At 43.8% G+C, this 27,288-nt stretch overlaps 1 protein-coding gene across 3 annotated transcripts in view; it reads left to right on the forward strand.

Annotated features, from left to right (window-relative positions):
* Positions 1–27,288, forward strand: part of CDH23 (cadherin related 23) — a 914,269-nt gene that overhangs the window by 466,913 nt on the left and 420,068 nt on the right. For all 3 annotated transcript variants that reach the window (XM_083146306.1, XM_083146304.1, XM_083146305.1), the window contains exons 12-13: positions 16,057–16,206; positions 18,962–19,120. In XM_083146306.1, coding sequence (XP_083002432.1) covers positions 16,057–16,206; positions 18,962–19,120 — 309 coding nt within the window. The remainder of the gene's footprint in view (positions 1–16,056; positions 16,207–18,961; positions 19,121–27,288) is intronic.

Here is a 27,288-nt window from a genome sequence, read left to right on the forward strand (position 1 = left end):
GGTCACACTCCATGTTGCTGACCATCAGGCTGATGACTTCTCTAATATCAGTCAGTGATTCAATGAGTCTGAAAACTCTGTTGAATTGTCTGATATGTAAGACTCCTCCCATCATTTTGTGCCTCCACAATCCAGCCAGGATTGCTGTCTGCTGACTACACACGTAATGTGATGACCTTCTGCAGTCACTTGCTGGTGTCCTGTAATTATTTTTATTCTCTGATGGGATCCCTGAGCAAAATAGTTTGAGGACCCCTGTATTAGATCATCTTGACCTGCGATTCCAGGTGCCTGCGAGTGGAGCTGCTAATGACACACTGACCTAAGTGCTGACAATGGTCTTAACGTTGGGACTATTAGTTCATTATTGAGGACATTTTCCTAAGGATTTGCACATAATATATTAAATATATTTGTTATATATATATATATATATATATATATATATATATATATATATATATATATATATATATATAACCACAAAGATGAGGACACTCACCGGTCTTTCTTCAAAATAATTTTAATCCATATCACCACATCCAATAAAGTGCAAAGTGCATGACAGTGGGCCTAGGGCCAATGTTTCGGTCTGCCAACAGACCTTTTTCAAGGCCCCCACTATCTCCTCCTAAAGTGCATAACCCACAGGACATTATGTGTGCCTTATATCAGCCCCAAAGGCAGCCGTACACTCCCCTTAGGTACACTCAAAAATCTGGATATGCCCTGAGTCACATACTTAACACACATTAATTACCTTATCTCAATTCCACAGTTTATAGGTAACTGGCGCCAGCATACTCGCCTGCCACGCTGGTAACAGAAAGCGCCACACACCTGGGCTAACTTCCACATCTCTCACATAGTTCCAGCGTGTAGCGCCGAAACCGGAAGTGAATCACCGCCGCGTCACTTCCTGTACGTGGAGCGCACAGTCAGGAAGCGTGCGTTCCACCTGATACAACAGATATGTATGATCCTCCTACAGACAACAGCGCCGCATCGCTAGGAAGCATGTGTTCCATTGCGGACTCAATATGGCATTTAAGATCCAATCCTACAGCCTGCGCATTACTTTTGTGGCTGTATTGGAGAACTGGACTTGTCTGGGACCCCTGAGCTGACACCCCGGCAGTTGCCACCTTTTGGAGGAGAGTGTGATCCTTACCCCTGGATATATATATATATATATACTTTGCAGATATGGGGACCCAGGTCAAAAACTGGGGTACGGACCAAAGCACGGCACTGCAGGAATTTAGTGCAACTCAATTTTAATGTGCAACGTTTCGGGGCCACCTGGACCCCATCGTCAGGCTTACAGCATATGCTGTAAGCCTGACAACGGGGTCCAGGTGTCCCCGAAACATTGCATATTAAAATTGAGTTGCACTAAATTCCTGCAGTGCCGTGCTTTGGTCCGTACCCCGGTTTTTGACCTGGGTCCCCATATCTGCAAAGTGTATATGTCTTGCAATGGACGCTGCGTGTCCCTGCCCGTCTCCACCTCAGGGAGATGGGCAGGGTTAGGGGGGCGCTCGGGGTGGCAAGGGCGATGGTTGGCGATGGCGGGGGAGGCGGCCGGGACCGGAGGAAGGCTCCGTTGCTCAGGGGGCGCGCACGCGTCTCGTGCGTGCGTGCCCCCCTGGCGGGGCTGGCGTTAGAAATGCCAGCCCTGCAAAGATGAAGCCAACCCCATCTGTATATATATCATGTCTTGAAAAAGGGATTAAATCTCCCGAAACGTTGACAAATTGACCTGAGTTTGGGTTTCATTTTGTGACTACACTTGTTGTAATAAGCCTTTTGAGTGCCACGGACTTTTTCTCATATATTTTCCCGTTCATGGGAATAGGAGGCACCGCTAGCAGTTGCATATATACGTTGTGCTAGTGCCGGACAACAGGACATGTATATATATATATATATATATATATATATATATATATATATATATATATATATATATATATATATGGTCCGGCACTCCCAGCAACAGTAGTATACCTTGTCGGTTCCCCCGCAGCTGGATTAGCACGGTATGGAGGAGAATGGCGCGGCACTCGTAAGAAACGCAGGCGACTGTCAAATATAATCAACGTTTCAAATCTTTAATTTGTCATCAGAATCCTCCATATATACTGTGTGTGTATATATATATATATATATATATATATATATATATATATATATATATATATATGTGTGTTCTTGTTTATAAAATAAGATGTATTTTTTTACACTGTATAATGGGACTTATAATGTAGTTACCACTCCTGATATTTTCAATGCTCACCACCTTTCCTGATATCAATATATGGAGTAGCTCGCATTAACTTGCTGAAGCACTGCATAAGATGAATGAGTTGTAAGTACTAATCCTGTCACAATTTCTTCTTTTTGTGGGTGGCAGATAAACTTTGAAATAAGGGATTCATTGTGAGATTTGCTGCGGGGAGTCTTAAGGCATAAGTGGCTGTGAGCGAGAAGAGGGATGAACCAGTAGGAGATGGATAAACTCTGGTCTGTGCTTCAAACAAACCTCTTGGAAAGTGACAGGGACATTTTTTTTAGTTGCTAATAACCTTAGACAATTTATGAATGCTGATAAAGCTGTTGTTGTTTCCTTTAAAATGTCTGTTGGAATAATCTTGGAAGATAAATGAAATGCAAATTGTTGATTGTGCTTGGCAACGGCTGCTGGGGTAAAGTTGTAGCACATGTGTGTTCACACATTTTTTAAAAAGTGTTGCCTCAAAATACACTACAGTAATTCAGAATTGATGTTACACAATGAACGGTATTCAATGCTCTGATGGCGAGCAGTGCCGATAGCTCGCCATCAGAGTATTCAACTGCTTCCCCTTCACTCACAGTGTCCAAAAAAGGCAAGTGTGCCCATTAAAATGGCTGGGCTTACCACAAAATGCAGCAGACTCGCCGTTTAAGAGGATCCTTGCCTTTGATGGCGAGGATTCTGGGCAAACATTGAATACGCCGAATATAAGCCATCCTTACCGTAGAAAGCCCCTCCCCGCAGCAGTCTTTCATGACCCAATGCATCCACAAACCACTTATCTAAAATAACGACTCGGACAACTGAAATTGGGGTGAATGGGGTCGTCTTTTTATTTTCTGAAAGAGGGTGGCCTATTTAATCTAATTAGAAAAATGTACCTTTAACTATCTATGGTGGCGAGGTTAGAACTCATTTAAATACAATTTCTTGGGCCAACTGCCCTAATGAACAAGGACTGGCCTTCTGTCCATAAAAGCTAAGTAAAAATCATAAAAAAAAAAAAAAATTGAGGCCAACTGCCCCAAAAATCCCACTCCCACTAAGGTAACAACTCAACTAAAGTGACGTAAGGGGCCCACCTAGATCGGTGATGCCCCTGAAGGAAAAACTGTTACCATGCCGAAGTCACTTTCTCCAAAGGAGTTGCACCTTAAGGGAAAGAAATCACAAAAAGGGTTAATATAAAATACCTAGCCACCGTTCTGAAACCAGCCACCTGCCGGAATCCTCCAGAACCGGCACTGCCACTATAGACTAACCTATATCGACCTCAACCTATCAATAATGTCCCTAAAAAAGAGGGCCAAACTTTCATCTGACAGGTGTACTCCATCACTCCTGTACAGTCTCTGGTCGTGAAAAGCAATACCCGCATGTGAGATTGAGTATCTGCCCTGTTGACAAACCACTCGACCCACTACCGAGTTTACCCTCCTTCTGACCAGGTCAACTGTCCCAGGGTTAAGAGCACCCCTCCAATACTGTCTAGGAACAATGTCAGACCAAAATATCCTACAAAAGGGGATTTCTTACAACAAACTTAAAATCTCATTCCTTATTTTGAACCTGATCTCTGGACATGTTCTGGACGTTAAATCATTTCCACCCAAGTGTATGATTAGAAAAAGTGGGTAGCCAAACCTAGCAACTGCCTCATCAAATGCCTGCCTGAATTGTGCGAACCTTAAACCATGATGGCCTAGCCATCTAAACAAATGTAATTCCGAGTATTGCACATAATCTAAAGCTATCGGGGATACCGACAACCAATATACAAATAAATGGCCAATGAACCAAATGAATTGCGGATCTATCCGCATTCCTGAAAAATAAGTTTAGGAAACATTAGTAATGGATCTGAAATGTGTCAAAAATTGTGTGTGTGTGTGTGGGGGGGGGGTGGGGGTGGGGGTGCTGGGTCACCCCAATTTGACTTGAGGCAAAAAACGCAAAAACGTCCACCAACCGGCAAAAGCCTGGCGGTCAAACAAAAAATTCCTCAAGGCCCCCCCAAACACTAAAGCGTGTTTAAGCGAGCGGCTAATCCTCAAGGGGGGTGCACTGACAGATCAAGGCCTGATGTAACGTTGAAACGCACCAGACCTCAATCTACCCAGTGCCCGGATAGATCGATCGGACCAACCGGCCACAGCAGCAGCTGAAGCAGTGCCAATGCGGAAAGAGTGCGTCCCATAAATCTCCAGTGAAAGACCCAAGTGCAGATTGCCTTGTTTCAATACTAAGTAAGAGGAGACCCATCCATATGAATGAGCTAGCCTCCTGGCAAATTAGGGCGAAGGCCCAAATAAGCCCCTGCCACAACCAGCGGACAAATCCGATGATCCGGACAGGAACCCATACTTGGCAACTAAATCCCTCTTGGACCGCTGAACTCTGCACCATAAACCATTGGGGGCAAAGACGACATGGTTTGCCAGCATAGGTGAAGCTGCTGAGCGAGAAGGTGCACCAGTTCACCTACCCTGAACGCCCCATGATAGTCCATAACAAAGGCCATGCTAAACAGTTTTGTCACGTAAACAGACGTGCAAACTGTTTTTAAAGAACGCACTAATTTACCCAACAAAAGACCATCAATAGGACGTCTCCTGTCGGGTAAGGGCGGCTCCAACCTGGACCAGCCCTTAAGCATTATTTGAAGGAAAAAGGACTTGGTAATGTCCCTTTTTCCTTTAAGCTGTAAAAAATACGAAATGCCGGCTAAGGCCTTAGACACGGCACTGCGCGACTTCCCAGCAACATAGAAACGCCATGCAAAGGCAAGAATTAATGAATTTAAACTCTTATCTCTGTTGCCACTTTCCAGTAAAAACCGGCTCCAAATTTGCCAAGCCATCATATATGCGCCAAACGTATCTGGCGCCAGGGAGCTATGGGCTAGCCTAGCCCCTCCATTCCGGACAGATTACCTGCCATACATGAAAGGGCCAAACATCACCTATTGTCTGTGCGGTAGGTGCCAAGCATCTAAAACGCTCCCATTCAAAGCATGAAAGGGCATCAGCTATTTCATTATGTATGCTGGGCACATGTTTGGCTTTCAAAGTAATATTGTTCACCAAACATGTGTATACTATCTGCGCAATAACTCTCAGCACTTCTAGGGAAGTTGATTTCTGCCTATTAATTGCGTAGACAACACCTAAATTGTCACACCAAAAAACAGCTTCCCTATTTTTAAGTTCATCATGCCAAAGCTCCAATGTGACCATAATAGGAAAAACTTCAAGAAGAATATTCCTTACTAATTCCCCACTTTTTCTGATCTGCAGGCCAAGCTTCTGCACACCATCTACCAGCAAAAAAGGCCCCAAATCCTGTGGACCCTGCTGCATCGGTATAAATTTGCAGAATAGAATTTTGAACAGGAATCTCCTACCATATGTGAATACCATTGAACTGGGATAAAAAGGAATCCCAAATTCTAAATCTTATCTGCAGGAAGCTTACACTGACCTACTGATGTGTCAATTTCAATCCCCAAAAATACTAAAACTGTTGTTGGGCCCTCCATGTTTTCCATAGCTATTGGTACCCCAAACGATTTAAAAAGTTCTAGTGCATTCTCTAATAATGTCAAACATCTATCTGAATTTGATGGACCCATGAGCAAAAAATCGTCTAAATAATGTGCTATTCCCCAGAAGCCTCATGCAAACACCATTGCAAAAAGGTACTAAAGCGCTCAAAATAAGCACACGAAATAGAGCATCCCATGGGAAGGCATCTATCCAAATAAAACCCATTGTCTAGTTTAAAACCCATGTATTTAAACGCTGATGGGTGTAAATGTAAAAGCCTAAAAGCCGATTCAACATTCATCTTGCACATCAAAGCCCCTCGTCCGAAGGACCTTACTAAGGCAAGAGCCTCATCAAAAGACTGATAGATACATAAGTCATCTGGAATAGCATCATTGACCGATGTACCTTTTAATCAGCCTTTGAATCAGCCGAAATTTACCCTTCACTTTTTTGGGGACCACTCCCACCGGAAAATGGAGGTTCTGCATATGGACCTACCATCCTTCCTAAACCTACTTCTGCATCAACTTTTCCTTAAGGATTAAAGAAATTGGTATGCCGAATGCAGGTTTCTAAAAGAACCTTGAATAATGTTACATGAAATAGGTAAAGGAAAACCCATCGAACATCCCTTTTCAATAAATTCTGCCTCCTCTCTAAAAGGATATTTCTCTAACCATGGTAACATAGCCTGCAGATGGATATGGGATGGAGCTTTACATGTGATTAGGTTCCGCTGAACTGCGGATTTGCTTTTGGTTTGAAGCCCCACCCTCTCCCTGTGCGGGCTTACTGCACTCTCTAATGGGGTGATTGGCTCCACATCTGATACAAGAGTGTTGAAAACGATACTTCTGCCCTAGAGTGCAAGTTTTATTGTTATAAGCGAAGCATTTACCATGACTACTCTGGATAAACGCCCACCTGCAAACTATCCACCTTGCTTTTTTTTCCCAAGGTCTACCAGCTGTTTCGCCAATTGGTACGGCTGACTGTGTGACCTCCACATAGAGCTCAACATCTTTTTTGCGAAAGTCGTACACTTCTCTGCCATGCTGCTTATGCGTTAACTCTTCATCATAGGTTCGCCAACCATAGCCGCGATATGATGAAAATAAGTTATGAATTAGATACTGATAACGTATAACATTCATATATTCATCAGGCCTGGTCTCCACATAACAGGCTGCGAACACAAGCATGCCCTGCAGCCAGTTATGATATGACATAAGTGATTCTTCGCTATAAGAATTGGGTGGGGGGCATAGACAGATGGGGGAAAAGCACCATAGATAGAAAGATAGATAGGTGGGGGGTCACCTTTAGGCCGTGTCAAACCATGGTCCTGGAAACTCTGGCACCCGGACACGATGGATCTTCTTCCCGATGGATTCCTCTCCCGGTATTCTTCGCCGTACTGTCAGGAACAAAAGGGTGGTTAAGCAGGCTCCACAGTTCAACTCACAAAGGGTTGAATGTGGAGGGGGTTATGGGTGGCCACAACCTTAACCGGCTGGGTGAATAGTCATCATTGGCCAGAGCCTCAGCCACCCAGTTTCACCTATAGGCGCTTGCGCACCCAGGTGTTAAGATAGGGGACTCACACGTCCGTGTACTGTTCCCAAGCCGGCGCTCAGGGAAAAGGGGAAACAGACGAACGGAAAGAATACTCACTCCTGCAAGCTGGTCACCTTCATGGATGCTCACCCGCACCTATGGGAGAAAACAGACAACCTCCCTATCCTACAACCTCTCATAGCGCAACACTGGCTAACCTGCCCTCACCTCGCTGGTACTACACACACACACTAAGTAGATAACGCTAGGAACCTTAAGGCTGCTACGCCACAACACGAAGGACTAACAACTCAACATAACTTGACTAACATGTCAACACAACCTTCTTTGTACCAGACACATAACCAATAACATGGGTAACTGAGAACACATATATGGAGTGAGGCTACCTACGCCTTTCTATCTTCACCCCTCACTTGAGGCCGCCTTTGCCTCCGAACAGCCATCCAGGACAGGGTAGGGAGAACAGCCGTTCCCCCTTTCTTTACTAGGTCCGGGCCCTGGGAAGAGCCGCCGCAGAGCACACTGTTCCCAGGGACAGGACCTCTGAGAAGAGGATAAAAATCACCCCTTCCCTTTAAGAGGCCTAAAATGACTGACAGGCCTTTGGCGGTTGTGCAGACCTAGAGCCTGACTAATCAATTACACAAGTGACTCTGGCCTAGTGCCAGAGCCACTTACCACCCTCCTAGCTGCTCCCAGGCCTAATGCCTTTCAGTGGCCACAGGCCTAGTGCCTGAATCAGTAGCCCCTAGGCCTAGAGTCTGTCCTACCGGGCCTTGGGCCTTAAGCCCATCTATCGTGCCACGGGCCTAGCGCACGGCTTATAGGGGGCCTTGGGCCAGGAGGGCCCAGTTGCTTCACCTATGTGCCAGGAGGGCCTGACTAACAGTAAACAGGCCTAGGGCCTAACCAGAGACAATGGGCCAGAAGGGCCCAACAATATCATGCCCCTGGGCCGAGAGGGCCAGACTAATATGACCACAGGCTTGAAGGGCCTGACTGTGCCCCCGGGCCTAGTGCCTGACACCCGGTGGTCTAGGGTAGGGGTAGGTGGCCTCGGGGGGGGGGGAGCTTCATCAGCTCTAATGCTTCTCAATCCCGCTGGCCTCTCCAAGACTGGCCGCCAACTTCTTTCTTCTTGCAGGAGGCGCCGGAGATCCTCTGGCTTGATCCTGGCGTCTTCTGGTCTCTTCTGTGGCCGCCCGAACTGTTCTCCCCGCCGCCGTCTTCTGCGCCGTCCTCCAGTGGCTTCCGGGGTCTTCCTCCTCCTGCCAAGTGCTCCAGCGCTCCTCCATCAGGGGACTTACTTGTTCCCCCTCCTGGCAGTGTCTGACGTCAGACACCGGGGGCGGGGCGGAATACGGCGCGGCGAGCACAGATTGGCTTGCCGCGGCCATCTCCTCTTGGCCAGCTGATTCGGGAGCTGTGATTGGCTCCCTAATGGCGGGAATTTCAAACTGCCGCGAGTGGTGCTTTGGATTGGCGGTCGCAGCGGCACCAAATTCAAAGCCCCGCTCCATCCACACTGCCACCCGACGCTGCTTCGCCGCCCGCACCATAGGCGCAGGGATCAGACAGCTGATCCCCGCGTTGGGGGAAGCCGTGCCTGGGGAGGGCACAGCTCGCTCTCCCTGTTCCTGCACTGCTCCAGTGCTGGGAGCAGGGAAGCTATCCCAGCACCGGGGCACCTTGTTACATACATACTACACACTGCTGCACTCATACATACTGTACTACACACTGCTGCTCTCACTCAAACATACATACACTGCTTCCATACATATATCCATACCACCACACCACATGTCAAGGCACACTGAGACCACGACCTGATGTCTACTTGCTCCTGAGGCTGCAGGCCGGGCTACTGCTGATGTCTCCCGGGCTCTTGGAGCCACCGGCCGGGCTGCTGCTGATCCCGGTCTCCGGGAACCGCAAGCCGGGTTGCTGCTGGCCGAGAGTCGGGGGTCGGGGACACATTACCGCTAGTATTACTAGTATATGTAAAACATGTGGAAAGTTAGTGCAAATCCGCAGGAGGGGCATGCAATGATTTTTATCATTGGTTTTAATGAATGGGTAGTAAGCATCCCCAGGGCACTGCTTTGCCCAGGGTCTACAGTGCTGTTAAATCGGCCTTGATTATGCCTGTCCATATGGTAAACTGAAGCCAGCTGTAGTGACATAACTTCATATAAACGGTTTTTTTTTTTTTTTGTTCCACTAACACAAAGGGAAACTTTTTATGTACTTTATATTAGATTTGGGAAAAATCAATTATTTCAGAATAATAACACTTTTTTTTCGAAACACACAAATTCTATTGCTTACAGGCTTATGGTACTGTTGGATTGAAGCAGAGGCGGCTCAGGAGATAGCTAGCTGTGGTTTGTGCATACAAAAAGCCTGCTCACTCTTCATGAAATGACTTTTTATGCTTTGAGTCAGTGATTTGCGTTCTGAACTCCTGTACATTTCTAACTGAAGTGGAAGAGTAGAGCGGAGATGTGGAGTTTCTCACACTGCTCCCTGCTGTCACGCTCAGGCAATCTCAGCCATTAGCACTTCCTCGGGCATTTAATTGACCAATCCTACTCAAAGAAGTTTGTTCTGAGGGAAAATTGGAAAACCTGCCGTTATATTAGCAGGTACTCCATGTTGAACTCCACTGGAACAAGCTGTGTCGGTCCAATGGGTTTTTGGCTGTGATAAGCGCCATGCTTCCTTTTTTGATTAAAAAAAAAAAATGCATGTTCAAAACATGTTATTGTTTATAGAGCACTTTACGGAGAGTCTAACCTTCAAACTTATTTTCAGTGTTATATAAATCCCAGGAATAACATTTACAAAGCAGGTGGTTTGTACATTCACAAATGTCAAATTTATTTTTTAAGACATTAAGGGCTTAATTTAGGGATGACCACAGTTGCAATTTGATGTTTGCTTTCAGAAACATCTCATGGTCCATCCATTTCAAAAACAATATTAAGGTGTACACATTTGTGCCTGAAGTATACCACATGCATAGGAATTAGGCTGGGCGGTGTTTGTTGTAAATGAAAAAGCTGTAATAAAAAGTTTCATGCCAATGGTCCAACTGGAAATTACAAATATTAAGTATAGTTGTCCACTACTTGATATGACGGATGAATTAAGTGTTATCCATTGGAGATGTCCATACAAAATAAACCAATTAAAAGCATAAAGATAGTACAGCTAATTCATTTTATTGTTTTTTTTTTTAGTTTATTTATATGGTGCCATACGGCTTCCATATGCTTACCAAAGTATATATACAAATGAACACAACAAGGAAAACAGTGTCTTACACTAAAAGACAATCTAGGACAAGTTCATCGTACATAAACATTTCTGCATCAATAGACATGACACTTACATAGGCATCAGGGTGGCTGAAACCAAGGATTGTTGTAAGGAGTATAGCGCAGAAGTCTAAGTAAGAGAAGGAAAAGCACATGAAGGGAGAGAGCTATGCTCAGAACAGTTAACATTTTAGAGGGGAGGGGTAGATCAACTGGGTTGACACAAATATGATTGGCCATAAGTATGCAATGGAGGATTAGAATTAAAGATGGCTGGGTTTGATGAAGAAGTGGATCTCTACCCCCATCTTGCCATGATGTTCTTGAGATCCTGTTTTGTTTAGAATTCCAGGTATACAGGGCAGCACGTGCAAATCTTGGAGACAGGAATGGGAGGAGGTAACCAGTTGGCAGGTGAGGAGGCATTTGTGGAGCAAAGAGGAGAGACGGGAATGTAAATGGAGATAAGGCCAGAGATGTAGGAGGAGGAATGCCCAAGGGCCTTATAAGTGAGTGTGAGTAGCTTCAATTTGATTCTGAAAATGAAGTGGAGCCAGTGTAGTGTAGTGCTTGTGGGATGGCAGGCTTAGTACATTTGGAGAGGAAGATGACCTGGGTTGCAGCATTTAGGATAGATTGTAGTGAATAGAGGTGATTTTCAGAGAGGCTACATAAGGGTAGATTAAACAAGTCAAGACTGGAGATGACCAATAAAAGGATGAGGGTCTTGGTAGCATCCTGGATAAGAAAGGGTCTGATCCAAGAAACATGTTTTAGATTGAAAAAGCAGGAATGTGACAGTTACTTGCGCTTGATTCATACCTGTTCGCTAGTCTACGCCCCCCGATAGTCATCATCCTCATTACATACAGTATTGTTGTGCTAATGCAACAGCACATACCCTCCAACATGTCCCATTCCATTAGGCACAAGAGTATGATTGCCACCAGCTGTGTTGAGCTAGATAATTGATGAGAAGTGTTTCAACACAGGTGAAAACAATCATGCATTTATTCAATTCGATAGCGCAGGGCTTGTCGTTGCTGGGGATGGCGGAGGACTCGCCACCCGCCATCCCCCGCCCCTCGCCATCTGTATGTCGGAAGGGGACGCGCGTGCACGAGGTGCACGCGCGTCCCGTTCCGACGGTGCCTTTCCCCGGGTCCCCGCCGGCTTCCCCGGGTCCCCGCCGGTCCACACCGCCCCCCCGCAGCCCCCCGCAGCCCTGCCCGTCTCCCTGAAGCTGGAGACGGGCAGGACTGCACCCGCCGCGCCGCCTCGCCGCCCGGCTATTGAGACGCTCGTGCGTGGGAGACGCACGAGCGTCTCATTCAGCCAGAGCGCCAGATTGCTGGCGGATCGCCAGGGACACGGTCCTGGCGCTCCGCCAGCAATAATAAGGCCAGCTCCATCCCATCTGTAATTCTTTGTAGGGATGTCCTAATGTAAACCCCAAGCATGAGAAGGTGTGGCCTTTACAATATACAATGTACAGCTATGGTACAGTGACTTTTCCTTTGCCTTGTCAGTAAAAAACTAATGATTGGTTAAGCCACAGTATAATGTACATGCTGTGCACTAGTAGGACATGCTAAGGAGTAGTCCTACCTTGGATGAGCTGTAAATGTCATCATTATTTTAGGTGTGACTGTATGTAACAACACATTCCATCTCTGTATGTGGAAATAGCAGTATTCTTTGCACTATGGGTACATATGGTGAATACCCCTCATTGCTTTGCCATGGTAATTATTACATTTACATATTTATATGACCTCTCTAAGTCCGTATCCGTTGATTTTTTTTTATATGGGGCAGAGATGCCCAAACATGGGTATTCAGGGCATCCTAACGATCCAGAGTTAAGTCTATCAGTGACTGGGCACAGATGGGTAGAGTATATCAGATTGATTGAGGCACTAATTAAGTTACTTGTGCCCAGCTTGATTATATTTAAATCCTGTACTGTTTGGCTTGGGCCATGCACAGCTTTTACGCTGGACCTGTTTTGCAGGAACCGCTTGGCAGGAAGGTGCCTACATACAGTATTCTTTGCAGTTGAGCAGGATGACCGCACAACCGGATTTCGAATAGAACACATGCGGTTGAAATTATCTGTTCACGCAGTGTGGCCATGCACTTGGCGGGTCACGTTCTGCGGCATCTGGCGAAAACACATTTTGTGAATAAGAAAAGGATATTTCCTGCTCCTGTGAAACCATTCCGGAGAAAATGCTATGGGTGGCCCAAGCCTTAGGGTTCTTAACTATGGATTGCGATAGCCCAATCTATTTTTAAGGAGTTTTATGTTAGTTTCACTATTCTGCTATTTAGATATTCTAAAAGCACAGTTACCAATATTTGAAAATAAACTCCAGGAACACACTGTTGGGAAGGTGCGTGTAAGCATATTACTCCATCATGACATGCTCACTGAACTTTTATCCCTTTTTTCCATTTAAATGCTTTTCTTTAATACATATTAACTCACAAAGCTCACAGAAAAAAGAAGAGATAGTGACAACTGCATCTTATATACAGAATAAAAAACCTGAAATGGACAGTTTGTCAAAAAAAAAAAAAGTTTTTTAAAGGTGAGGGGGGGGGGGGGGGGGGGGGGTAAAAGTAAAGTAAGTGGTTATGTCCATCCAAAACTAGAATATTCTCCTGTAGTTGTTGATTTGGTGGATTCATTCTATGGTTGTGTGACATTACTGTGCATTTTGAATACATACAGTATGGATGACCGCAGATGGGATGCCAGCAGGAAGAATACCAACACTGGCATCATGATGGAGGGAATCCTGATAGGGGTCCACAGAATATGTTTACCTTCTCATAGCCACCCTTAACCCTTATTTTGTACAGCCTTAACTTTAACTGCCCAGCAGCCTAATCCTAAAACCGTCTCGTTGTTAGTGCCATACCCTGACTTTCCTACCCTTCACCCTAACCCTCCCAACATGTAGCCTATCTATAAGTCCCCCCCTAGTGCCATGTCCCTCACACACCCTAACTCGTGCCGTCATCCTTATGATCGGTCAGCATCTCCGCCGAGAATCAGGATTCCGGCATATTGTGACTGCTGGCCTTCAGATGGCTGGGATGTTGATCGCATCCCGCAGTCACAAGTGAGGTCAGAGATGGCAGGTGCAGTTTTACTGCAGAAGATTTTTCGACAGTCAAAAATCAGCACTTTTCATCATGTTTAGGTTGAATTTACATTGACCTATTAAATTGTAGTGCAGATTTTTGACTGTTGTTGATTTATAAACTACTTGCCGAACCACATGTTTTTGTGGAAATTGTAGGTGTTTCTGACTATTTTTCAGTCATGTTTTTCCGACACAGTTTAGAAAAAATGTGAAAATCCGTCCAAAAATTACTGCAAGTGAATAGTAAATTCAGGGGGTTTTTTTTCCAGCTAGCCAAAAAAAAAACAGACTTTGGATGCAGTGGCTTATACTGACAAGCCCGTGTCTGCTTACCTGTTATCTCAAAAGAATACTCGCTGAAATACACATTTCCAGTGTCCAAATATGTTCTACGTCTCCATATGGTAACATATGTGCTGTGTGACTACGATGCATGCGCATATGGAAAAAACATTGCCGATTGCATGAATATCAACATAGTGTGCAACGCTAATGAGGCCAAGAGTCCGACCTGAGTTCTAACAGTGTGATTTAGCTGGAAACAATGCAGTAAAGATTTTCAATCAGGTTTTCTTGCTATATTAATGGACGCACCCGCAGAGCTACATGGCAAACGGCAACTTATAATTTCTAGATTCCACATTATTTGAATAGTCGCATCAAATTTGATTCAAGCCTTGTCAGAAAAATGAGCTATTTTTCCTCTGCCACACAGAACTGTACTCTGAATTCACACTGCAGGGTACACCGTGTACGTAATTATAAGGAATGCCCACCATTTCAAAGCAACCAAGGAAATCAATGAAAGTGCTTTGCATGTCATATGTTCTCTTTATATATAACAGAAATGCCAATACATGTTATTATCTGGGGATGCACAGAACAAGACTGATACATCAGTGTTGAAAAATTCAATTTTAGAAAAACTGGAAAACCATACCTACATGACAATATCATGATACAAGTAACTACTAGATGAAAGGATTTAACACATTTTGGGGTTAACACATGTATGTTTTGTGTATGCTACACAGCCTGAGGGTAATTGTATTTTTCTTTATTCATTTCTGCATTCAAAAAAAGTTTGTGTACATTCAACAATCAGAAAACAAGGGTATCACAGTCTGTCCCCATAAAACAATTCTGTATTTGAATATAGGAGACTCAACCGGTATTACAGATGGGTATATGGTATATTAGATCAACAATGGATAGGTTGACCATGTCCAGGCCGGGGGGGGCCCCTCCTTCTAGTTTGCATTGTAGTAGAGTCTGAGAACTTAAGTGGCATTTGCAGAACTCTGGAAAATTGGCATGGCAGACATTTTCCCGCAAAGTTCCTTACCGGGTATGTGCACAAAATCAGGAAAAGGACAAAAGCTCCTCTTCGCCGGTGATTTGTGGAGAGGTTTTGCACTAATGTGATACTATGGAGAGATGAGTATTGAAACATTTGTGGCAGGGTTGGCTTTGTGGACCCCATTGGACTCAGGGGTCCATGTGCACTGCACTGGACCATTTTAGATACACCACTGATCACAAAGATGGTATCACATCCCCTGTTATGTATTTTAATACATTAAAGGGATAAATAGTTTTATTTTTGCCAGAATAAGCAATTATAATGATCTGACAAATCCTACTATCTCTATGTGCAAATGTACATCTAGAAATGCAGCCATCTTGTTCTGCAAACTTGTGCTTAATGGTGGATATTTACTCCTTCACAAATACAAGAATGAAGCCTCTCATAAGGACCAAAGCTCAATTTGATTTCCAAAGCAGCCATTTTGCACTTTGTAAATGACCTCTTGAATGTTGTTTATAATAGCTGTATTTTAAGCGTGTCCAAATAAATGTATCTATTGAAAATTAGAACAATAACATGTAAGTCATTATAAAAATAGTGATGAAATACTCAACCTTTTGTCATTTATATATAGTTTGACAACTTGAAAGAAAATTCAGAACCTCTTTACCTTATTTATGTAGTCTGCATGCATACAGACTTTGTGCTATATTAAACTCCTATATATTTTACATAGCACTACAAATGATTGATTTTGGCCTTTATACATATTTAGAAATTGTATATCTGTTGGTGTTTTGTCATCTTTGTCTAATCTGGACTTTTTTTTATTATTGCACAGGGAGTGAACAGTGCCTTTGAAGTCTACCTAGTAGGAAATAACTCCAATCACTTCATAATTTCTCCAACCTCTGTACAAGGGAGGGCAGATATCCGCATGCGAGTTGCTGTGCCACTGGACTTTGAGACGATCCCTCGCTATGAGTTCTCTGTAAGTATCATTCTTACCAATAAACAAAATATTACATGGTCTTTTGTCCTCTCTCCCTCTCTCCCGCTGTCTCTCTCTGCTATTACCTTTTGGATAAGATTGTACTGGCCAACAGGTTTACAAGGGGAATTCCTGGTAAGCTTTATTGTTTGTTTAAGGGCCCCAGCCTCTCTTCTAGAAGGTCAGTTCTCTGGTAGAGAAGGAGGTGCCTGGATTGTTTATATGGTATCGCCTAGATTAGCCCTACTGCCAATCAACTTGGGTGGTCCTGACACACACTTGTCTCCTACTTTGAAAAGGGGCCCTGTTATATTTGGATGTCCTCTCTAATGGTTGGTCAAGTCCCATGATGCTCATTGCTGCACAGCCAGGGTCCAGAGCAGCCGGGCAGCGTCTGAGCGGTTGTTTAGCACTGCCTGACAATAGATTTGCTTATGTGTAGGCAAATCCCGGAATCCCAGGATTGGAAGCTTTTAACTAGCCCCTTTTATATCATGTACATTTTTCCCTATTGCCCTAATGACCCTGTCAACCTTTTGAATCAGTAAACCTATTGCCATGTTGACCATAAGGGGTAAGTTTATTACAGTGATGCGCTCTGGAAAACACGGTATGTAGCATTTTGTATACTGGTTCAGCCTCACGCACAGACTATAAATATGCTGCATATACTTTTAATCAAAAGGAGCTGCTTGTGCCTCCTATTAGCATTGCCTTGCAAATAGGTTGCATGTTAGTGAAAAAAAGTCACACAAATAGATTCTCATTGCTATAGAATCAAATAGGGTACTTGTGTACTAGCACGGCGCCCACGATATTTGGTCCCACTACATATAATCGCATCGCATGCCATACACCCGATGCACTGCGATGCGATTTAAAATTGTATAAGCCCCCTATACGATGTTTAATTGTATAAGCACCCTAATGGGGGCTTACAATGTTAAATGCACCCCCACGCTACCCCCACTATGAACGTGAACCCGAAGCGTGGCGGTACGCGTCCGATGACCTTTTCATACCCCCACTATCCATGTCGGCGTGGAGTTGATTTTATATAGTGTGGCGAGCGCAGCGAGCCCCGCGAAGGGATGTGGAATACATGTAAAGTAATACGCGTCTGCTCCCCACGCTTCGGGCTTCCTAGGACCCACTTTTTTTTATCAAACCTTCCTCTCTGTCATCTAACCCACTGCTCTGGGATACTTGCTCACTCTCTCCCCCCTTCATATCACCCATTTTTGTTTGACACTCCCATTTAGATTGTAAGATTTAACGAGCAGAGCCCTCTTCACTCGTGGGCCTTTCCTAATCTATACCATCATCTCCTCCGCACTGCCTGCGATGGCACCTAAATCTGCTGCTATGACACTTTAGTATTATAATTGCTGATACATGAAAGTTTATTTACCTTTTGTACTGTTTGTCTTTTCTTGTCTGTTTCTCTTGTTTTGTTCATACTGTCTCGGTTTATACACTTTGTGTGGCATAGTATACATAATGGATGATGATAATTATTTTATTCATATGTCTTAATTCACAGTGCATCTTTTTAAACTCTTAATTATGTCATAGTTGGGTATTCTCGGTAAAAGATTAAACTAAATAACTGGAGAACAATTTATACTACAATGACAACCACAACAGGTATCTGATCTAGAGCTATGTAGGTAGTAGTATACCTACAGTACATTTCTATTTGGGTCCTTTGTTGAATACCTCTGAACAGTATAATGCTAGTACTGTATTTTGTCGAGGTCTGTGGTGCTATAAAGGTTAGTCAGGACATGTTTGCTGTCTGACAGAGAGAGGGCCGTAAAAGTTTTATAGGGCATAAATGCTCCTCTCGACCAACACTGCTATTACCTGCCGTCTGCTTGGGCTGTATTTTTTATAGCATCTTGCGTTTCCCAGTCATAAATCCACAGTGTTAGTGTAAGTTTGCAACAATTCCAACAATTCCTGTTGGTTATTAAGAATAAAAAATCTGGTTTTAAAGCCCCTACGAGGAATCTGCAAAAGAGCTACAAGCTGTCACTAATTCAGGTGATTTGCCAATTGACAACATGTAATGCTGAGTCAGGTTTATTTTAAAACATTCTTTATATGAAATGTTTAATAATACGGGAACAGAAAGCTAAATCTGGGTTACCCAGAGGGGATAAACTAAGAATGACATCTGTATTAATTTCATAGCTTTATACACCGCAAAACAGGACAGATGCTTCGTTGTAAGAAAAATATGGCAGATATTGGACCTTATTCAGATCCATTCAGTCCTCTGTGCATTTGCACGGAGGGCCGATGTGCGTCTGCACCCGGCGAACATTCTTATATCAATGCACCATTGGCCAGTGTGTACAAGCGATATATCTGTGAACGGCATATCTTGGTGCATCATCCTTTGTGTACAGGCGATCCATTAGGACTGCCCGTACATTTTTGCCAGGAGCTGCGGAAGATTGACAGCTCAGCCCATTTGTGATGCCAGTCCCATTGGATTGGGCAGCGTGTATGGAGATCAAGTGCATATATATCTACCAGTTTGTACCCAGCTTTAGTTACTGCAGGGCTATAGGAACCATTTATTTTAGTAATGTCTTATTTGCAAGAATGTGATCTTTATTTTATATTAACGCACCTCATTAAGAGATTTAAATAGAGAAAGGGACAACGGAAGATAATAAATCAGTTTCATTACTAGTGCCTAACCTTTATATTACTTGATTCCTGTAACATAGTTTGTCTTTTCTAGCTGTTTGCAAATGAAAGTGTCTTGGACCATGTAGGATTTTCTCAAGTGAAGATTAATCTGATCAACGAGAATGATAACCGCCCCATCTTCAGTCAGTCACTCTACAACGTTACGCTGTACGAGAACGTTACTGTGGGAACCACTATCCTCGCAGTTTTAGTGAGTAACAATTTTTTGTACTAGATATCAGATTATTGTAGAACTCCATCCTCTCAGTGTATGCTATTTATTTCCAGTATGCCCTTTGATTCTGCTTGAGTCATAATAACATATTATATATATTGAGAAGATATTGTCACTGAACATTGATATGTTCATTAAACAACAGCAAAAGACATGTAGTGATATTAAAGAGAATATAGTCCTTTTCACATAAACCTACACTGTAAATGTGATGTACACTAACCTCTAACCCCTTCACTGCTCCTCTGTGTGGTAAGATGTCTACTTATTTATGGAATTCAGTCATATTACCCACAGTCAAAATACCTCATGTTAAAAATGCTGATACGGTTAATATGTCAACATTTTAAATGTCGACATGTCAAAAGGTCACCATGGATTTTCATGATATTTTCTCTGAAGCCAACTTGAACTTCTTCTCGATCCAAGTGAGCACATAGATAATTCTAATAGTGCGAGAGCAGCGAGACATCGTGCTCGAAGCATGGACGTGGTACGCTTAAAATAAAAAAAAATGATGGTGAATTTTTGACTGTCGGGAAATACTACCTAACCCTTAAACATTTTTATAGTGTGTGTGTGTATGTATATATATATATATAACAGGGTTGCCGACCCTCCCGGAATTTCCGGGAGTCTCCCGAAAATCGGGTCCCCCTCCCGGCCCCCCGGAAGGGTGGGAAACCCTCCCGAATTCAGGGGGGACCCCCGCTGTCCCCTGGATCGCGGCATTAAAATGCCGCAATCCTCGGGTCTCAGAGGAGGGGGCGGAGCTAAAACAGCACAATCATGTCATTTTAGCCCCCCCACGGAGATCCGTGAATTCGCTGGTTTACCATCATGGGGCGGGGCTTAGTTATGTCACTCTTAAGCCCCGCCCCCTGAGCGGCTGCTGAAACTCTCCTGCCCGGGCTTCTTCTGGAGAGGAGAATAATAAAGTCGGCAACCCTGATATATAATATAGTTACAATTGAGTACAATTTATTGTGATCTTTGGTGTGTGTATTTCATTGTTATTACTGTTTCGTGATTTTTATTTAAATACTGTAGGGGAATCAAAACAAGGCGGTGGTGTGTAAAATCGTTGTTTGGTTATTGTGTTGTGTTATTTGCTGCATCCAATTATAGCACCAATAATAACGTTTTCATTGTTTTGTCAGAGATTTAGCAAGTCAATCATTTAGCACGTTTGTGGGGACACAACTTATGTTTTGACATTGTCACTTTTCTTTTAACTATGTGGTATATTAAGCCTACGTAATTATGATGTGATCCAACAGAAGAGCTACTGTAGCCCAAATTGCTGACAAATGGATGTCTATGATAAAAATGTATCAGAACACACAGTGTGTCGCAGCTTGCTGCGGAGCCACCTTTCAGTCATAACATTTCAAAACTGCAACTGTTTTCTCTAACTTGCTGGGCAAGGCTGGTCAGCATGCCGGGTCCCTTCCTGAAATGCGAGTGCTAAATATTTACAATTGCATTGCAGAAAATGTCTCCATTGTCCAGACAAAGCCCACCCATGTCTGATGCATCCACTCCTAGTCACCACACCCACTGCTGCCACTTAGTCTGTGATTGCATTTTTCCAGAATGTGACTATAGTTGGAAGTCCTAACTCATGCGCCCCTTTCCAATGGAGCTTTCCGCCGCCTCCCGGTTGCTCCGCACCAGTCCAAACAGGTCCCCGACACCTCCCCGCGCTCCCTCCCCAACCCAGTCCATCTCCCTGAAGCGGAGATGACTCGCGTGCGTGTGTACACGCGGAGGGGATCAGGTGAGAGCTGGCGCTGAATGACAGGCGCTCCATCTGTGTATGTATATATATATAATATAAGAGAGCGTGCATTGGGCCTGATTCAGACACATTCACAAGGCTGCATATACTCACAGCCTAGCGAAAAGGTCAGTGCCACCTGCCAAATGCCCCCCATCCCCTGGCTAACGTGCGAGGTGGATGTGTACGAGAACACATTCCCTCGCATACAGCCGAAGGGGAGAGAAATCATTTGATGGTCGCTGCTGATGCTGAAAGCTGGGCGGGCACTGACATCATGTAATATCTGCCACCCACTTTGAGCAGGCAATGCCCATTAAAACTTGGGCATTCCCCTGATTGCGCCCTTCCCTCCCCTACCCATCAGCAAGTTTAATACTCACCGAAGGCGTTCACACAAGGGGTCTTCACATACACATATCCCTGCATACGCAGTCACCAACCCCCCCCCCCCATCATCTTTAAATACCGGGCCGGATCGGCCCCATTATATTCTTCTACAATGGAACCTACATTGTATCACATTTTTCTACTAGGGCAGTGGCCCACCTCGTCCAACCCAAGTTCACAATATATCACACCACAGTGGGTGGCAGCTGTGAGCCCCTTCGTCCTCAGGGTCCCTGGTGCAATGCGCCTGCTGCACCAATGGTAGTTCCACCTATGTACTAAGGTACGGTGTAGGAAAGTGTTCAGCACACAGGGTTGCAGCAGTTTAGCTGTTTGTCACCATCAGTATTCATCAGCAGAAGTCTGATGGCACTTTGTGGCCTTAAATTATTATTTGTCACTTCTATTTTCCTGCAAACAAGTGGGAGTTAATGTAAACTCAGCTACACGTGGATATATTGATGCCAATAAAAACCAGTTATCACATTTTATCATTATCCTTCTACATTTTTCTATATTTGACACATTTCTATGTAAAACCGTCTGCCCATGTATAGATGTATCATTGTGATAGTCTCATTCAGTGTTGACACTGAACAATGGCAGTAACTTTATAACTGAATGTAATTTTTTAAGCCATTTTCATATGATAAATAGTGTGGGCATATCTATTTGCGTGCATTCCAGAAAACATTTAGTGTCGCTTTTTATTGTGTTGGAATTGATTTCTTACATTGACTTACATGCGGAAGACCGTTATATGTCTATGTATTGTTTGGCTAAATGAGCCGGCAGTGGATTTTGCTTGCCATCACTTAGGAACCAGACCTCTCATATATCCAGTTAGAATCAATAGCTGTGTCTTTCAGTCCAGGAACAGAAGTATCTAAATTCATGAAGGCGTACTTGAGCTTGAAAACAGAAAATATTCAGTCACAAGAATGGTGGTCACAGATGGGTGTTTACCTGCTAGGGGTTCCTCAAATTCCTCTATCCAAGTTCTAAGGATAGCCCAAATAATTGAGTGTACTATTAAAATCACCTGTGCTCAAGCATGGATATCCCCAACCCCATCATTGCAAATAGTCGATCTGTGGAGGGACTGGGAATCGCATCATTTTGTACATTTCACAAGGAATTTCTGAGGGTGACCTACTCTTCTTCTCCTTGAAGTGTCCTTGTACACACTTATAATTGTAGGTGTGCTTAGGAACTGTTCGTTGAGTGCTGGTACCTTTTTGCCCCCCAAAAATCAAAAACTCTCTTCCCTGCAAAATATAAAATCTTCAATTAACACCATTTATCATTAAAAGGTCACAATGACAGGACTTCTATTTCTGCCTGCCAGCCTTGTGGATGTCTTCAGTATAAGTTTGAACTTGGGCTTCCAATCCCTTTTTGTGGAAATGAAATAAAATATAACTACTTCCACCTCTAGAATGTGGTAGTGACAGTAGTGCGGTGACCAGACCTGAGCCACATTCCCATCTGATGAATGAGAAGTACAAAAGAGAGAAGATATCCAGAATTTCTCATTGACTGTTCGGGTATGGATCATTAGGTCACCAGCATTGTGGTCGACATGCGGGAAGGTCTACATGCGGGAAGGTCGACATGACTTTAGGTTGGCATGAATTTAGGTTGGATGGGTAAGGTCGACATTGAAAAAGTAGAATTGTTTTATTTTAAACCGGAATATCAACACAGTCAACACAAACACGAAAACGTAGCACAGCGTCCCCTCGCATGACTCGCTGCGCTCGCCATGCTTCATGCACTATTTTATTCTCCCACCACGCCTTAATGAATGGTAGGGCATGAAATACCGCCTGTAGGCACATGTCGTGTCGAGATGGACACAAAAACGTACCACTGCGTCTTCTTACATGGCTCGCTAAGCATGCCATGCTTTGGGCACGGTGCCTCGCTACGCTTGGCACACTATTTTATTCTCCACCATGCCCTAGTGGATAGCAGGGCATGAAATACCTAAATGCGTGTCGACTTAATGCTTGTCGACCACCATGCTGGTGACCCAATGACCGTATCCCGACTGTTCAAGGCTGTTTCATTCTTGTGATCTGCGAATCTGTGCAATTTCCTGCAGTCTCCCAGAAAAGAAGTCAGCAGTATGAAAGAAGTGCTCTGGGAAATTTCTTAAGGCTTTATTGACATGATCATTTTAGTAAGGGCATGACCTATTGGGATTATATAGTAATTCTCTTGTGCGTGTGTGATTGCACTGTTCTAGATGTGAAGCTAGTCAATACAATTCCTTCATTCTCTCAGTTGTTAAAGGGACAGACTAAATCTATACTGTATCTTGTATTTGGTATGAACCTAAAACACAAGGGTGTCTTACTGAGTGCTTAATACTACACTACGCAGTGTTTCATTGTTGTACTTGGTACCGAGTGCCTTAACTTACAGCAAATACATGGAGGAATACATTTTATTGAAATTAAAAGATTTTGATAAAATACAGCATCTTACTGTATGCAAAACCTCTTTCTTTTTCTGTCTATATATATATAGACATCTCACAGTCCAGGAGCATTAGCAGGGGCATTGTTGCCTGCTGCAATGCAGGCTGAGTGTGGTACCAGGCGGCAGCCAATCCTGGTTGCAGGTGTTACCGGGGCTCCTGTTACAGAGCCATTTTACTATGCAGAACTCCTTTGGAAGAGCAGTGGCCACACTTGGATCCTGCTGTGAACCACACAGGTGCACATGCAGGTGCCCTTTCAGGGCTTGGAGCCCAGAGGCAGATGACTTGATTGTCTTTGGGAGTTTCACCCCTGTCCCTTTTGCTATACAAATGTTTTGTTTGCGACATACGTGGCTATTGTCACGATCATGTAATTTGCTCCCACGGCTCGTAGAAGAGATCTGCAATGTCACAGCAAGGCGATTCCGCGAGTGCGACTTTTGCGTGCCAAATGGGAACGAGCGCTGATGATCCGGCAACGTTGAGCGTGTCTATATCTGTATTATGAAAATTATTAGGTGTAGTGGAATTTTGATGAAAATTTATTAAAGAAACTATTTTAAATTGAGGATTGAACATGTTAAGTCTTGCTGGACGGTGAAGATCCCAGGAATACATCTAGTTGGATAGCCCCGTTTTCAAAGCCATGGTTTTTATACTTAAGTTCTACAGTATATTTATGTTTAAGGTAATTGATGCTTGAGTTTTCATATTATTTTCTATTATCTTAGTAAACATTTTTTGATACATTTCTAGGTATAGACAATGAAAAGACACAGCCATGTACAGTAGATTTATATAAATGTGAATGGTAACTGTAACCATGAACGCGTGGGCTCAGGAATGCGTGAATGACCAGCCTTATGGAAGTGTATTTACTCTACAAACAGATGGACCCAAGCTACAGATAGCCCAGAGTGTTTGCCGGTTGACAGATATTAATATTTCAAACAGATGTTTAATAAGTCAGCATGCCAGGCACTAAACAATGAGGCTATAACTGCATTTTTATTTCTAGTCTCCTGCAATAACCGTTTCCAAGGTCTAAATGTCAAATACAGCAGATATAAATGAGTGCCAATTAGATTAGCATGTAAATAAGGGTTTCCCTAGCACTTAATTGCTACTACATATTTTGCAAACGTCTGTTTATGTGCTGTATTCAAAAATAAAGGCACCATTTAATGTTTTACATGACATACAGTATAGTTACACCACAATAATCGATTAGTGTTTAATGTTAATAAAAGCAGGTAAACTAGTATAGGGGTCTATGGCATATGTAAAAAGGGTGCTGTGTGCATGGAGCACAGGGGCCCCTGAGTCCCAGGGGGGGCCCACAACGCACATGCTGCATCTGTAGTCCAGCGGCGGTGGTATTAGTGCTGCTGAAATCACAGACAGCACTGCACATGTGCAGTGGAGTCAGACTCCACAATGCTTCACTGCTGCCGGCAGTAGCAGTGATGCAAATATCAAAATCATAATAAACAAAAAGCAACCACCATACATGCATCATGGCAGTGAATGGGTCCCGGGTTGCATCCACCCCAGGTTACCCGTATACATTGCGCCACTATCCGGGTTGAATTCGTGTTCAACCCCGAGCACTTGCCAGGTTAAAAGCCCGGGTCTCACAACCTGGGTCACACCGTTAACACACCTCCAAACCTGGGATTTTGCGCACTCCCGGGGTACAATTCATTTTGTACTGTAACTAGAGGTATTTTAAAGCTTAATGAGCATCAGTTGTGTTAATCTTGCTGTATGTTCCGGCAAACAGTGATTTGTTTGCAGCATCTCAGTTGCGTACATTGGGCCCCATGCCCCAAACTCACATCTAAAATGGACAAGTTGTATGTTTGGGATGCAGTTAAAATCCGTGCTGTCGGAATCCTGGCAGTCGAAATCCCGACACCGGAATCCCGACTGCCGAAATCCCGACACCGGAATCCCGACTGCCGAAATCCCAGCACTTTGTCCCTCTGTGGGTGTCCGCGACACCCATAGAGGGAGAATAAATTAGTGTGCCGAGCGTAGTGTGGCACCGGGCCCGCTGCGTGGCAAGCGCAACGAGCCCGCAAGGGAGGGCTATACATGTCCCCCCCTTGTCAGGATTTCGGCGGTCGGGATTTTGACCGCCGGGATTCCGACCGCCGAGATTTCAAACCAATCCCGTATATTTGAGATATTTGCAGAATAGTGCCTTTCCTAATCTCTAGTGTGCGTGCACAATGAAATGTGACATAGCCCCTGCTGGCTTGTAGTGTATGTTCTGTATATAGCATAGACCTTCAGCTAATAGATATTATCAATACCGATATAAATATAACCAGATTAACAAAAAGTGAAGTGCGCAGTTTATGTACTATGTTCGTAAACTAATACCTTTTACTCCTAGCTACGTGCGAACAAAACGTGTATTATACACGCTAGACCGATACTTATAATTGAGTATCCTTTTGCAGTACTTAGTACCCAAACTGCGTACACCTTTAAGGACAATGTCCGTATTACACCTTTGTCGCTATATGCGAATAAGAGTCAAGGCAAGGGATTAACTCAAAGTAAGGACATAGTCTCCAAATAATGTATTTAGTCCCTAGCGGACAGCAGGGGGGTACAGAAAGAAGAACACAGTATAACACACGATAACAGTTGAATTAACAATACCAAAAATGCTTTACACTACTAGGGGAAAAGAAACAGATGCATAATATAATCAGCCATAACTACATACAGGAATACAAATGTTACCGTCAATAGCGCAGCGCTGTCCGGTAGAGCTCACTAGGTTCTAATAGAACTTAGTCCGGTCAGGATGGAGGGGGGGGGGGAGCAGTGGTGAAGTGACCGAGCCAGCCAGGGATCGCTACTTTTATAGTGTCCACACAAAGAGAGGTCAAAGGTAGTTTTCAATGGTCCAAGAGTTCAAATGTCAGGTCCTCGTGGATTGGAGTAAAGGGGATGCACTTTAAGTGGATTGGTGCAGAGGGAATGTGCTTCTGTGTCCTAAGTCAGCTGGCATCGTCATAGGGGGTCGTAAATCAACCACAAGAACTGGTTACAACCTGATCCTTTGTCTTCCTCAGTTCACATGGCAAAAGTACATAGATTATGGATTTTGTCCGTAATTATCGGACATTAGGACTTGCGAACTTTTCCCTACGACCGGAGTGCTGCGCTTAAGACACGGAACATAAAGATACTAAACATGTACAGAGACAATCGTGTATTATTGGTTAAACTATGTGCTGTGAACTAAACCTTAATTTAACTATATTTTATTTTGTGTAAGTGTGGGATATGAATGTATGTGTATTAGTATGGCTGCGCTCAAGGCTCGCTTCGCTACACAGAATTTGGGTATTATACTTTATTTGCGCAACTCTGCGAACCAAAATGGCGGCCATACCAATCTAAAATGGCGTGTATGTACATCGACTTTAAAAATATAGTATACTATAGTAAAGACAAGAATACCCA

The sequence above is a fragment of the Crinia signifera genome, chromosome 6 (genome assembly GCF_055691185.1).
Source record: "Crinia signifera chromosome 6, ASM5569118v1, whole genome shotgun sequence".
NCBI lineage: Eukaryota > Metazoa > Chordata > Amphibia > Anura > Myobatrachidae > Crinia > Crinia signifera.